The 13066-nt window shown below is 42.2% G+C and overlaps 3 protein-coding genes across 5 annotated transcripts; all 3 read right to left on the bottom strand.

The window, feature by feature from the left end:
* Nucleotides 1-195: 195 nt before the first annotated feature.
* Nucleotides 196-2588, bottom strand: LOC112555592 (carbohydrate sulfotransferase 10-like). The gene is made up of 5 exons (XM_025224022.1): nucleotides 2366-2588; nucleotides 2099-2220; nucleotides 1863-1932; nucleotides 505-1358; nucleotides 196-461 (listed from the first exon to the last, which is right to left on the bottom strand). Exons 2-5 carry the CDS (start codon nucleotides 2211-2213, stop codon nucleotides 196-198), a joined length of 1305 nt encoding a protein of 434 aa, XP_025079807.1. The 5' UTR covers nucleotides 2214-2220; nucleotides 2366-2588.
* An 894-nt stretch (nucleotides 2589-3482) lies between these two features.
* Nucleotides 3483-7919, bottom strand: LOC112555869 (carbohydrate sulfotransferase 12-like). Its single transcript, XM_025224430.1, has 4 exons — nucleotides 7742-7919; nucleotides 6569-6690; nucleotides 6310-6380; nucleotides 3483-5621 (listed from the first exon to the last, which is right to left on the bottom strand). Exon 4 carries the CDS (start codon nucleotides 5558-5560, stop codon nucleotides 4457-4459), a length of 1104 nt encoding a protein of 367 aa, XP_025080215.1. The 5' UTR covers nucleotides 5561-5621; nucleotides 6310-6380; nucleotides 6569-6690; nucleotides 7742-7919; the 3' UTR covers nucleotides 3483-4456.
* A 1360-nt stretch (nucleotides 7920-9279) lies between these two features.
* LOC112555685 (COMM domain-containing protein 2-like) lies at nucleotides 9280-12910 on the bottom strand. 3 transcript variants are annotated; one of them, XM_025224162.1, is made up of 5 exons: nucleotides 12721-12910; nucleotides 11446-11523; nucleotides 11012-11094; nucleotides 10480-10653; nucleotides 9280-9718 (listed from the first exon to the last, which is right to left on the bottom strand). In XM_025224162.1, the coding sequence occupies exons 1-5, from the start codon at nucleotides 12785-12787 to the stop codon at nucleotides 9521-9523; spliced, it is 600 nt and encodes a 199-aa protein (XP_025079947.1). In that variant the 5' UTR covers nucleotides 12788-12910; the 3' UTR covers nucleotides 9280-9520. The 3 variants fall into 3 exon arrangements, with proteins under 3 accessions (XP_025079947.1, XP_025079948.1, XP_025079949.1); XM_025224163.1 differs by having other exon boundaries at nucleotides 12620-12735; XM_025224164.1 differs by lacking the exon at nucleotides 12721-12910 and adding an exon at nucleotides 12650-12696.
* Between the last annotated feature and the right edge of the window lie 156 nt (nucleotides 12911-13066).

The raw sequence follows: 13066 nt of genomic DNA, 5'->3' as shown, positions 1-13066 counted from the left end.
AGGAATTGTAAGCAAGAGGGAGCGCATGAAAAGATAAACAAGCTTCAAGAAATAAAGTACAGCCCATCAGTTTCAAAATATAAGTATCCACCCGTCTCACCTACCCAGGTACCTTCAATAAATTCCAGTGTCCAGTATAAACCTTGCGACTGTGTTGTGTAGTTTTTGTTCCACTTCTCCTTTCATTCTTGTATGTCAAGAGGTTGCCCAGGGTGTGTTAACATCGAATGCATGGGTATCCACGAAAGTGAGATTTCTGTCAAACACAGCCGCCGGCCGCTTGTCATAGCCAAACGCCTCAAAGTCGTCTGCGAAGAGCTGCGAGAAGACGTGGATGTCGTCCATGGAGAGAGTGCGATAGGCCTCCATGAAGGCTTGTCTTTTCTGCAGCACCAGCTGGTCCTTGTCCGTGGACTTGATGGCGGCCTCCAGAGCCGCTTTGCTGAAGACGGTGCTGGACACTGTGGAAAGGTCCTCGTCTGCCAACGGATAGTCGTGAAATACTGATGATCCCTCGGATCTGCAGCTTGCGCCAAATTCTTCGCCCCATCTCTTGAGTGGAGATGCATTTTGTGATATCCTCCCTCCACTCGAAAGGGCTTTCCACCGAATCCAAAATGGCGTCCACTTTACTCTCGGTGGCGAGCGAAAGTCTGGGGTCGAAGGTCACGTTCAAGACGGAGGTCAAGTAGCGCAAATCTTCAGAAAAGGTCTCCATCTTGCCTATGACGTCATAGTTCATTTTACAGGGGTCGCACATGCGCACGCTGGAGATAACGTGAGGATCCTCACGATGCAGACGATTATTTACTAGACGAACGAATTGTTGGAAGGTCACCGCATGACCGCAAGTCACATCCTTTGCCTCCAAGCTCCCCTCCAGCAGCATGGCCGGGATCCCCCACGTGGTCCAGAAGGTGGGATTGGGTGCCAGAAGTTTGTCCACGTAAGCAGAGAACAGCCGAGAGAAAGGATCGCGAACAAACATGGATTTCACCACGTGTCGACGGCTGGCAGTCAAGGAGCCAATGTTGTCAGCGCTCTGGCACCGCTCCTCGTCCGCTACCTTGACTGGCACGGTGAACGGTGAGTCCAGAAGACTGGAAGCATTTCTGTCCAAAACCTTGTAAAACCTGCTCCAGAAGGTAGACCCAATCTTGCCGATGGAACAGAACATTGAGGGGTGAGTTAAGGAGACGAGGGGACAGCTTGTGGGTGAGTGCTGCTCATCCGTCTCGCCGTCCTTCGTGCCTGTGTGCTGGCAGTACCTCTCGGCCTGGCTCTGCCGGCCTTCCATGCGCTGTCTCTGGCGCTGCAGCTGTTCTTTGGGTTGACCGCTTTTTCCCTCCTGTGTGTCACTAGACAGATGTTACCAAACTGTTCAAGCATCAATGATTCACACGTTGATGTGTGCATCTGTTCCTCCTATCTCTACTGATCAGGTCACTGCTGTTGTTGTTGTTCTCTCAGTTTAAGTGTGCGTGTATTACAAAACATTTCACTTATCGATAACTGTCATATTTTAAAACTTTCCGTAGCAGCAAAATGTTTTACTTATCGACTACCTCAAACGTATTATCTAACTTTCTAGTGGAGGGTGTCACAAGTCTCCCTAATTGGTGGGATGAGAACGGTCAACGGAACCCGTGTGTGTGTGTGTGTGTTGGTGTGTGTGTGTGTGTGTGTGTTGGTGTGTGTTTGTAGACTGGATCTTTGGTCCTACTTTCTATTCCTCAACACATGAGGAGAGACATGTTCAAGTAGATGTTGACAAGTATATGCGCAGTTACAAAATATTAACAAATTCTGTATTCCGTGTCATGTAACTCATACATTTATGCGCTTACTTTAGTATATTTTACCTCACTTCCACGCCTATAGGGATTAGAACACCATTTTCTTCAAACGTATTCTTTGTCCTTTGCCAGCAATCTGTTTACAAACATGTTTTTCAATTAACAAAACCTGTCAACAAATTTTCAAAACAAATATATATTTATATTAAATTATATATATAACACCCTCCACATGTTCAAATAAGCAGGAGTAATTTCAGAGGTCATCAAATGAAATACAAAATGACAATAAACTTACAGACCTGAAATCATGATTCCTGTCAGGGACTTGCCCACCAAGTACACGCTGACCAGCGCGATGCCCAAGAGAAACACTCGACATAACAACACTCGTTGGGTGCGCGTCGTACACCTCATGGTGCTTCTGTCTATCACATGAAACACGTATAATGAGCGGCAGGTAGGACTTACCTAGCTATCACACAAATGTGTCCAACACCTACAAATATATACACATGCAGGTAGCGAGCAAGAGAAAGAAGAACAAAATAGAGCCACCAGGAGATTACCGGATCACAGGGGAGTCGAGAGGGAGGCGCACTACTCACATCGCACGCGCAATGGCCGCCACAGACCGTGACACAGCTTCGCAACAGATGGACTGTTGGTAGGTCCCGTGTATTGCTGTCAACACACACACACAGACAATCTCACAGACAATCTCACACACACACACACACACACACAGACAATCTCTCAGACAATCGCACACACACACGCACACACGCACGCACACACTTAACCTGTTGGAGCAGGCGCTGGAGGACGCGGCCCTGGAGGCTCGTTGCTGAAGGCAGTGGAGGGGCGAGGACCAGAGACCCTGTCAGTGATGAGGTCTGATGGCGACAGACTCAACTGTGACAAAGGTTCACCTGAGGACTGTAGCAGGGTCTTGGACTTCTTTCGGCACAAGTCAAGATAAGGACTCGACTGAAGACAGATGTCTTCGTGCAGTTATTATCAAGCTTTGTCGTGTGCTGACCTGGTTAACGGTTCCTGATAAGAAGTCTTTGAGGCCTTGTATGTCACATTTATAAACTGTTGTTGCTTTTGTTTAAATCTTTGTTATTTATCTTCACAGACAACTCTCAATCGTCTTTTTATTGCATTTTTCTTCGCTGTAGGCGAAGTTGATCTTGCACATCACAGACACACATTGTCACGTGTTACCTGGCTGTCAGGTGTGCGATGTGATGTACAGACAGGTGTACACAGGTGGGCTGCCCTGTCCCCCTTTACATCTCTCTCGTGAAACTATTCAGGGCTTCAGGTTGGCTGTTATTCCACATTAGGTCTTAGTGACTGTCAGGTGTGTTGTCCAGTGTAAGACGAGATCAATGAACTAAAATGTTGTTGTTGTCGTTGTAGGTGCATATAGTGAGCTGTCAGTGTTTAGCCCTCCACTTGCTCAGTTCACACACAAATGTCAGTGAACTTTCTTTAGACGCACATCCGGCTCATGAACTTGCATCACTTGACTAAACAAACAAACAAACACACAAACAAAAAAAACACACACACACACACACACACAGAAACACACACACACACACACACAGAAACACGCTCTAACAATCACACACTCTCTCTCACACACACACACACAGACACACACACAAGCACACAGAAGATAAATTTGTTTAATCTGCATGAACAGCTGTAACTCACAACATGAGAGCGAAAAGCCTGACCACGAAAACTAAGGAAACTAAAGTGTAATGAACACAACAGACCCGGTAATGAACAGTGTCGGAAATGAACAGTGACAGTAATGAACAGTGTAAGTAATGAACAGTGTCAGTAATGAACAGTGTAAGTAATGAACACTGTCAGTAATGAACAGTGTCGTAATGAACAGTGTCAGCAATGAACAGTGACAGCAATGAACAGTGTCGGTAATGAACAGTGTCAGCAATGAACAGTGTCGGTAATGAACAGTGACAGCAATGAACAGTGTCAGTAATGAACAGTGACAGCAATGAACAGTGTCGGTAATGAACAGTGACAGCAATGAACAGTGTCAGTAATGAACAGTGTCAGCAATGAACAGTGTCAGTAATGAACAGTGACAGCAATGAACAGTGTCAGTAATGAACAGTGTCAGCAATGAACAGTGTCAGTAATGAACAGTGACAGCAATGAACAGTGTCGGTAATGAACAGTGACAGCAATGAACAGTGTCAGTAATGAACAGTGACAGCCATGAACACTGTCAGCAATGCACAGTGTCAGCTGACAGCGATTACTTGTTACAGTTGCTCGCATGGCGGACACACCACCTTCACTTGTATTGTTTTGTACCTGCCAAACACCTAATAAATTTGCGCGGCATCTTTTCTCTACTGTCTCATGTTTTGATGATGGGGTGATACAAAAATGGAAGAAAGGGGGAATACACAAAAGAGAGGAATTGTAAGTAAGAGGGAGCGCATGAAAAGATAAACAAGCTTCAAGAAATAAAGTACGGCCCATCAGTTTCAAAATATAAGTATCCACCCGTCTCACCTACCCAGGTACCTTCAATAAACTCCAGTGTCCAGTATAAACCTTGCGACTGTGTTGTGTAGTTTTTGTTCCACTTCTCCTTTCATTCTTGTATGTCAAGAGGTTGCCCAGGGTGTGTTAACATCGAATGCATGGGTATCCACGAAAGTGAGATTTCTGTCAAACACAGCCGCCGGCCGCTTGTCATAGCCAAACGCCTCAAAGTCGTCTGCGAAGAGCTGCGAGAAGACGTGGATGTCGTCCATGGAGAGAGTGCGATAGGCCTCCATGAAGGCTTGTCTTTTCTGCAGCACCAGCTGGTCCTTGTCCGTGGACTTGATGGCGGCCTCCAGAGCCGCTTTGCTGAAGACGGTGCTGGACACTGTGGAAAGGTCCTCGTCTGCCAACGGATAGTCGTGAAAAGTACTGATGATCCCTCGGATCTGCAGCTTGCGCCAAATTCTTCGCCCCATCTCTTGAGTGGAGATGCATTTTGTGATATCCTCCCTCCACTCGAAAGGGCTTTCCACCGAATCCAAAATGGCGTCCACTTTACTCTCGGTGGCGAGCGACAGCCTGGGGTCGAAGGTCACGTTCAAGACGGAGGTCAAGTAGCGCAAATCTTCAGAAAAGGTCTCCATCTTGCCTATGACGTCATAGCTTATTTCGCAGGGATGGCACGTGCGTACGACGGAGATAACGTGAGGATCCTCGCGATGCAGACGATTATTTACTAAACGAACGAATTGTTGGAAGGTCACCGCATGACCGCAAGTCACATCCTTTGCCTCCAAGCCCCCCTCCAGCAGCATGGCCGGGATCCCCCACGTGGTCCAGAAGGTGGGATTGGGTGCCAGAAGTTTGTCCACGTAAGCAGAGAACAGCCGAGAGAAAGGATCGCGAACAAACGTGGATTTCATTATGTATCGACCGTTCTCCCTCAACGAGCCAAACTTTCTGGCACTCTGGCACCGCTCTCTGTTGGCGACTTTGGCTGGCACGGTGAACGGTGAGTCCAGAAGACTGGAAACATTTCTGTCCAAAACCTTGTAAAACCTGCTCCAGAAGGTCGACCCAATACTGGGGACTGAACAGAATATTGAGGGGTGAGTTAAGGAGACGAGGGGACAGCTTTTGGGTGAGTGCTGCTCATCCGTCTCGCCGTCCTTCGTGCCTGTGTGCTGGCAGTACCTCTCGGCCTGGCTCTGCCGGCCTTCCATGCGCTGTCTCTGCCGCTGCAACTGTTCTTTGGGTTGACCGGTGTTTCCCTCCTGTGTGTCACTAGACAGATGTTACCAAACTGTTCATTACTAAGATCTTATCCTACTATGTATCATTAAGACATAGTGGGGGCGAGTGTGGGGGCGACAGCCGCCTTTTCTTTGATGTTGCGGCGATGTTTTTGAGGCTCCACTAGCAGACATTGTGAAGAGTATGGATGAGAAAAAAAGTGAATTTTGTGTCTGTTCTCTGTCCATGTCCGGAACTGGAAAGAAGACATTTGCGCTCGGTGTTGTGTTAACAAAGTTATTCTAGTGAAGACCTGTTGAGTGAGCTGTCTGTTGTTGTTGTTGTTGTTGTTGTTGTTGTTGTTTGTTGTTGTTGTTGTTTGACTCGCACAGTGGGTGGGTACAGTTTTGGACAAAGGCAATTAATGAATATTAAACTAGTGGCATCATGAATGAAAATCTCAATGGTTGTTGGCTTTTAAGGTATATATTTTTCTGCCCAGTTTCTTTATTTCTTTCTTTTATCTGTCTTCTTGGTAGCATGGCAGTGTGGGAAGGACAATGCGTTATACTCGAGGGAGATTACTTGAAAGGGAAAACCATGTTGTTTAGTTGTTGTTTAGAATTGAAATAAATTGTTTGTTACACCAGTCCCGTTACTTTTTCAACACACCTCGTATTCTATATTTGTTGTTGTCTCTCAATTTTTAGTTTCATGCACTTGCTTTAGCATTATTTACCTCACTTCAATGCCTATGGGGATTAGAGCACCATTTAAGCTCTAGCGTCCTCTTTGTCCGTTGACTGGAACCTGTTGACAAACATCTTCTTTAGCTAACAAAACCCATAGAAAATATATTGAAATTTCAAAACATATATATGTGAACGATATATGATATATTTGTGTATATAATATAAACCAACTTCCACATATCAAAACCAGTATGAGTAATTTCAGAGGTCATCAAATGAAATAAAAATGACAATAAACTTACAGACCTGAAATCATGATTCCTGTCAGGGACTTGCCCACCAAGTACACGCTGACCAGCGCGATGCCCAAGAGAAACACTCGACATAACAACACTCGTTGGGTGCGCGTCGTACACCTCATGGTGCTTCTGTCCATCACATGAAACACGTGTAATGAGCGGCAGGTAGGACTTACCTAGCTATCACACTCTCTCCAGCACCTACCAGTCCATGCATTCATTCATACACGTGTATACAGCGAGAACGAATGTGAGGAATAATACTAAGTTAAGTACGACCTCACTCGTCAATCGTCATTTAGTGATGGATCAAGACCTAGGAACCACGCCCACTGACAGCTCCACTTTCAGGTCGACGTTCGGCCGCTTTGTTTACACTTTTTGGACTTTGAAAACAAGCTCAAGCTGTGGCAGTTGTACAGAAAGGTCAAGACTCTTCGCTCAAGGTGCTAACTGTTGGCACTCATCATGGCCAGTCTCTTGCTGTACGCAGGGGATGTCGAATTAAAAGAAAATTCCAAACCCAATATAAGCTGAGTGTCCAAGGAGTAATATCAAGCACCCGGTGACAACTCAAGAACTCCACCCGTGTGGCATCACGAGGTAGATGCAAACCTGAGCTCAGCCGTGTAATAACAGGAAACAAACTCGTCGGACGGAGGGCAATGGAAGATGGACTCCTCTCCCACACACCATGATGGAGCTTGATACTTGCGATACCTTATCTAAAAACGAGTCTGCCAGCAGGTGTTTACCAGATGATGTTTTGAGGATGTAACCATCCAGCCTCGTTCCTGACGTCGTTCCGAGAAGAACACCAGAAGGCCTGAAGAATGAACACTTCTGATGGCGGCCAAAACAACTTCTCACAAAGGTTCCCCCGAATACTGTGGTAGGCCTTGGACTTCCTCCATTAAACAATGGGCATGAACTGGTGGCATGCAAGATAGACATCTACTCATGACAGAATTCAAAGTCGAATGATTTATCAACCACTGGAGTGTATGTTGACCTGTTGACAATAAGACGCCTTCTACATCACATTCTGGGACAGTTCTCACTTTCTCCCCAATATTTATGATGACTAAACGCAGCTCGAAATCGTGTGTTCATTGCGTGTTTGTTGGCTGTGGACGAAGTTCGTGTTGCACATGACAGACACACAGTAAGCACGTGTTACCTGACTGTCAGGTGTGGGATGTAGACCATCGTCTACACCAGGTGGGCCGCCCTGTCCCCACGTTGCGTCTTTGTCGTGAAGCTATTCGGGCTGACAGGTAACTGTTACGCCAGGTAGCAGCAGGTTAATTAGCGGTAGTCGCCTTTGATCAGAGTTAAGGTGAGTTCATTGAAATTGACATCACGGAAGAATGACGTCAGCCGGCATTGTCGTCACGAAGAGACGTTAAAGGGAAGGTGAGTGTGTGTGGGGGGGGGGAGAGGGACTGGATGAGAATGACGAGGCTGACTACTACAACAACTACTACAACAACAACAACTACCACAACAACAACAACTACTACAAGTTTCTAGCAGCTGTCAGGTGTACTGTTCAGTATAAGAAGAGATCAGCGAGAAAACAATGTGTCAGGTAGCAACTACAATGACGGTATCATCAGTAAAACATTTTATGTCTCTTCACCTTTACCAACGGCTCAGGAACAAATGCTATACTGTGCACGTGGTTTAAACATTATTCTAAATAACAGTTATTAATACGACGACAACAACGACGAGAAGAATGATATAGAGCTAAGACCTGCTAAACTACAAACTCTCACACCACACCATAGACCAGGGTGGGCAATTAATTTTCCCAAGGGGCCGCATGAGAAATTGGGAAGGTTTTAGAGGGCCGGACTAATATAGTTAACTGAGTTTTACCCAATACTGTATATATAGTATATATACTGGCGGGCGGGCCGGTCAGAGACAGGAGGCGGGCCGGATCCATGTAGTCATGTAGGTCTGAAGTTTTACAGGAAATGGTGAGTAAAAATTTCCTTGTTAGTTGTTTGGAGAATGGGGAGAGGTATGTCTTCACATTCGTAAGTGATACATTGTGTGCAAATGTTCATCTGTAGCTCTCCATAGTGCCTGGAGCCTGATATCTATCAGCTGGTTCTATTAATAGATCAGTCCTTTACTGGGCATTCCTTGACTGGACATCACTCTTTTCTTAATGTAGGCAAATAAAGAGATGATGATGACAGCATCAAAGACAATGACAAAGGCAGTGATTATGATCATGATTCTCTGGTAGTTATAGGACGTGTAGAGCTTAAGTCTACATTCTATAAAGAAAAAAAAACTGAACTGGAACCACATTTGTCAAAGCTGGTATTCTTAGTCGCTCCACCAGAGTAGATCACTGGTTCCAGGTCTGCACACTCCATGACTGAAACTTCCTCTTTCCAACCAACAGACGGATACCTGACATTTCAGATGATGCAAAAGGTAGTTGAAGGGGAGAGTTGGGCTGATTTTGCCAGACTTGAATGGTTAAAACAGAGCAAGATATATGGGATACATAAAGATAAAACAGACCAAGATATCTGAGGATAGATATGAAGGCACAGCTAGAAGATATATATATATACATGTACACATCCATTTAAAAATACACATGCAAACATAAAACACACACATCTCTCTCCCTCCAAGTTGCAGTCACTCTTATTAAATGCTATGTGGATTGCAAAACTTTCCAGGCAGTTGTTTATTTTAATTTCATTTATTATCAATTATTTTGCAACATAAATATTTTTTGTGAATTTGCAATGCCTAGTAAAGTTCTCATTGTCATGTACATGTATAACCATACACATCAACATTTAAACATACAAAATCATCATATATGCAACTAGTCAGTAGGTATAGAATATTTATCTCACTCATCTTGCATAATCACACGATGAGGCTGATACGATGTACAGAAGGGCTCCACGATTTGATAAAACTACTTAATGTTGCGACAGATTCTCCGACAATAGGGCGATTTGATTTCCTGAAGTGCAGCATCCAGCACTTGAGTTAAGTGAACAAGATTGACAGGGTCTGTCTGCAGTAGATGGGTCTTTGTTTCATCTGAATCTTTCAGGTGCAGCTTCATAAGTATCTGTGGTCTTGGCTGGTGTCGCAAACAACGACTGGCAAGCTGTGTACACAAAAAATAAGATAAAGGTGAGGAGCATGCTATTGCTTTTAGATCACACACACACAAGATCTCATAGGCACCCATGCCAATCCATACAAGGGAGAAAAATACATCTGGTTATTAGCACCCTAAAATTATTTCCCTTCAAAATGTCTTGTCAGCTCTAAAATGATGGAATGTCGTCATGTTCTCCACCCCAATGGTGCCAGATCATTATCTCTTGTGATATGCTTCTAATTATTGATTTTCTAATTAAATATTAAGTGAGAACAGTGTGCTGATCTAATGAAATGTTTGGATCTCTATCATGCCTTCGTAATACAGTATGTACTTTTTTTTTATCTACTTGAAAGCAGTGTTAACTTTATTAAAGACTGTCTAATGCCACATTAGTTTACATAACAGCAAATATTGACTCACTGAAATGTGCTGTGATAGAAATGACAGAATTAAAGAATTTTAAACCTTTTGAGCAGGCAACAATAAGAAGCTCTAAAATAATGTTCAGGTACGTATACTTTTGCACAGAGCTATCTATTCACCTTAGCTTAGAATTTCTTGATTCATCCCACCTTTTTCTCTCACCCTCTGTGGTATGTGATTTGCTTTCAAGTGCACTTTTTCCCCCTTTGTTTACTCATGTTCCAATGTTTATTTTTACATGCTACAGAAGGAGGACAATAATTAGAAGATGATAGTGACATCTACAGAAATATAATAATGGTGAAAAAGTCCATCTCTCAGGACACTACACTTCTTACCTGAACATCAAAACGCCACTCCAGAGTGTGATAATGTGGCAGGTCCACAGACATGTGTGCCAGCACTGCACGGATCTCAAGTCTATTTGTGAGATATAGCTCAAGTAGCAGAGACTGCAACTTTTCTGGGAATCCCAGGGATATAATGGAGTCCTGAAAGTCTATTTCGCTCAGCTGGAAAGCAAAAGACTACTTAACTTGAGAACACTTAACTTTTAATTTCTAGAAGATTCAACCCAGGCACAGCCAGTCCAGAAACAGCTATCCTCTTCTGTTATGAAATATGATGACACCATCATACTTTGGATCAGTCTTTTTGTAATTACTTGAAATTGATAATATAAAAGGAAGTTCAAGTGCATTTAGCTTAATTAAGAATGTCCATAAAATGTACTATTGACGTTACAGAATACGCGAAGAAGCAAATACTGAAAACTTTTGTCATCTTGCAATTCAAATAATTATCCTAAAATCCTAATTTATTTCCAGTTTTTTTGAGGTTGTGTTAATACCAATTTAAAATACATATTACCATCAGCTTTGAACTTTCCAGGAGTAGAAACATTAGCCCCTCAACTCCATGCTGCACAGTCTCAACCTGGACACCAAGTTTCTCTGCAGCAAAAAAATCAGAACACTGTGTTTTAATTAACCTTTACCTAACAACTTACAAACAAATAAATCATTTGACATTGTAATTTTTCCTGTTTTGAAATTATAATCAAACTGATAAAACAATGTTCAGTAATGTTCCAAACAGACTTATTTTGTATTTTTGTTTTATATCTTTTAATAACATTTAATGATGTAATACAGTGTTGTACATCAAATTAATTAAAGTTTCAACAGTAAAGACAGTAAAGTAAGTTTACAGAGACTGTGCAATCCAAGGCTGGCACTAGCATCACAAAAGGCAAAAGGAGGGGAAGAAAGATAAAGATTTATTCTAAAGATTTGCATTCTCACGTGCAGCTCCTTGGTACACTTTAGGGTTGGCACCTTTCCTTATAAATTCCATACTGATTCTGCAGAACTCCCTTACAACTGTACAGGAAAAACTTGCAATCATCATATCAAAACCACCAACAGTTATCCATTACATTTCTGAAACCTCTTTGCAATATGTTTCTTTCTAAAGAGAAGGAATTAAATATTATTACGAAATTATATATATATTATTATTATAAAATGTTATTTAAAAAATGAATGGAAAAATGCAAATGCGAACAAGAGAAAATAAGAATTTGGAAAAGATTTTAAAACAAAAATTCTCTACTCCTTTTTTAGACATTTGTTTTCAATAACAGTAAATATCTAGGGAAAGGTTTGGGAAAGGACAGAGAATAGTAAAGGTGGAATCTTTTAAGAAAGTGCTGAATAGAAGAGATAAAACATTATCAAATGCTAAATGTTGTTACATTGGTTGATTTTAATGTTAGGTACTTAGTAAGTTTTACTTAAACTGTTACCAGAAAATGGCTAAAAATCAAGCAAATAAATTTGTAATCTATTTTAGAAAAGTATCTTGACAATTAATACTTTTATACACCCGGCCTCTTAATCTACACATTCTTCTTTATTACAAAACGTCCTACTATAGATTCTTGATGATTGTTTCCTGCCAAATATAGCTCACTGTAAACATTCTTTTATCCACCTCTTTGCGTGGGTCATATGTTTTACACACACTTCAATAACTAGGGTTTCCCATCATTTAGAAGTATGTGTAAATCACCTAAGAGACCTCTTAAATCTGGAAGATTTGAGTAGGCAGTCTGAAAAGCTAGACGATTTGGGGTAAGGGTCTAAAAACGTAAAGGTTTCGTTTTTAAATGTAAGATATTTGTCTAAACGAAAAAGTAACTGGACATGAAAGGTACGTGGTAGTTCGTCATTCATGTTAGTGACGTGCATAAAACGACTTTAACGATAAAATAGGCGACAGTATTAAGGAAGGTATATTATTCTCTACTTTTTCTGTTGCTGATCGATAAGACATCTGATACATATCTGTGATCAGGGGTTGGTGGAACCACCAGCAATTTAAACTAATGGTCCGAAAACTTCGAAAACACTTCCACATTTTAAATGGGCAATCGGAAAATCCCTTTAATATATGAATCAAAAGCCTGGATGATACCTGAAAAAGAAACGAAAACAAAGCATTTACAATCAAAACCCAGCCGCTTATGTCGGTTTGTGTGAAGTGGGCGTGTCTAACGCTTGAGGCATTATATTTACCGTCCACATCAACTTGGCTGAGAAAGGACAAGTGCTCTTTGTGCGAATCTTCAAGAACCAACAGCATGATAAGTGCTGCCAAATTACAGCCTAAAAGGCGCACGTTTCTATACGATGTACTTTTTTTGCACAAAGTTCACGTTAACCAAAGCGGAAGTGAACTCAAACTGAACGATGAAAACTGAGATTTTAACCAAATGAGAATACAATAATTTACTGATTAGTCAAGATGAGAATTACATTTATACATTGTCTGAATAAATTATGAATTAAAATTAAAAAAGTGATATGTTTAGTTAAAAATTATGAATTTATATTCTGCTTTAATCTTGGTCATTTTTGAACT

Source organism: Pomacea canaliculata, linkage group LG14, assembly GCF_003073045.1.
Source record: "Pomacea canaliculata isolate SZHN2017 linkage group LG14, ASM307304v1, whole genome shotgun sequence".
Taxonomy (NCBI): domain Eukaryota; kingdom Metazoa; phylum Mollusca; class Gastropoda; order Architaenioglossa; family Ampullariidae; genus Pomacea; species Pomacea canaliculata.
The sequence above is the reverse complement of the archived record's forward strand: the minus strand, read 5'-3'. Positions and strand labels throughout refer to the sequence as shown.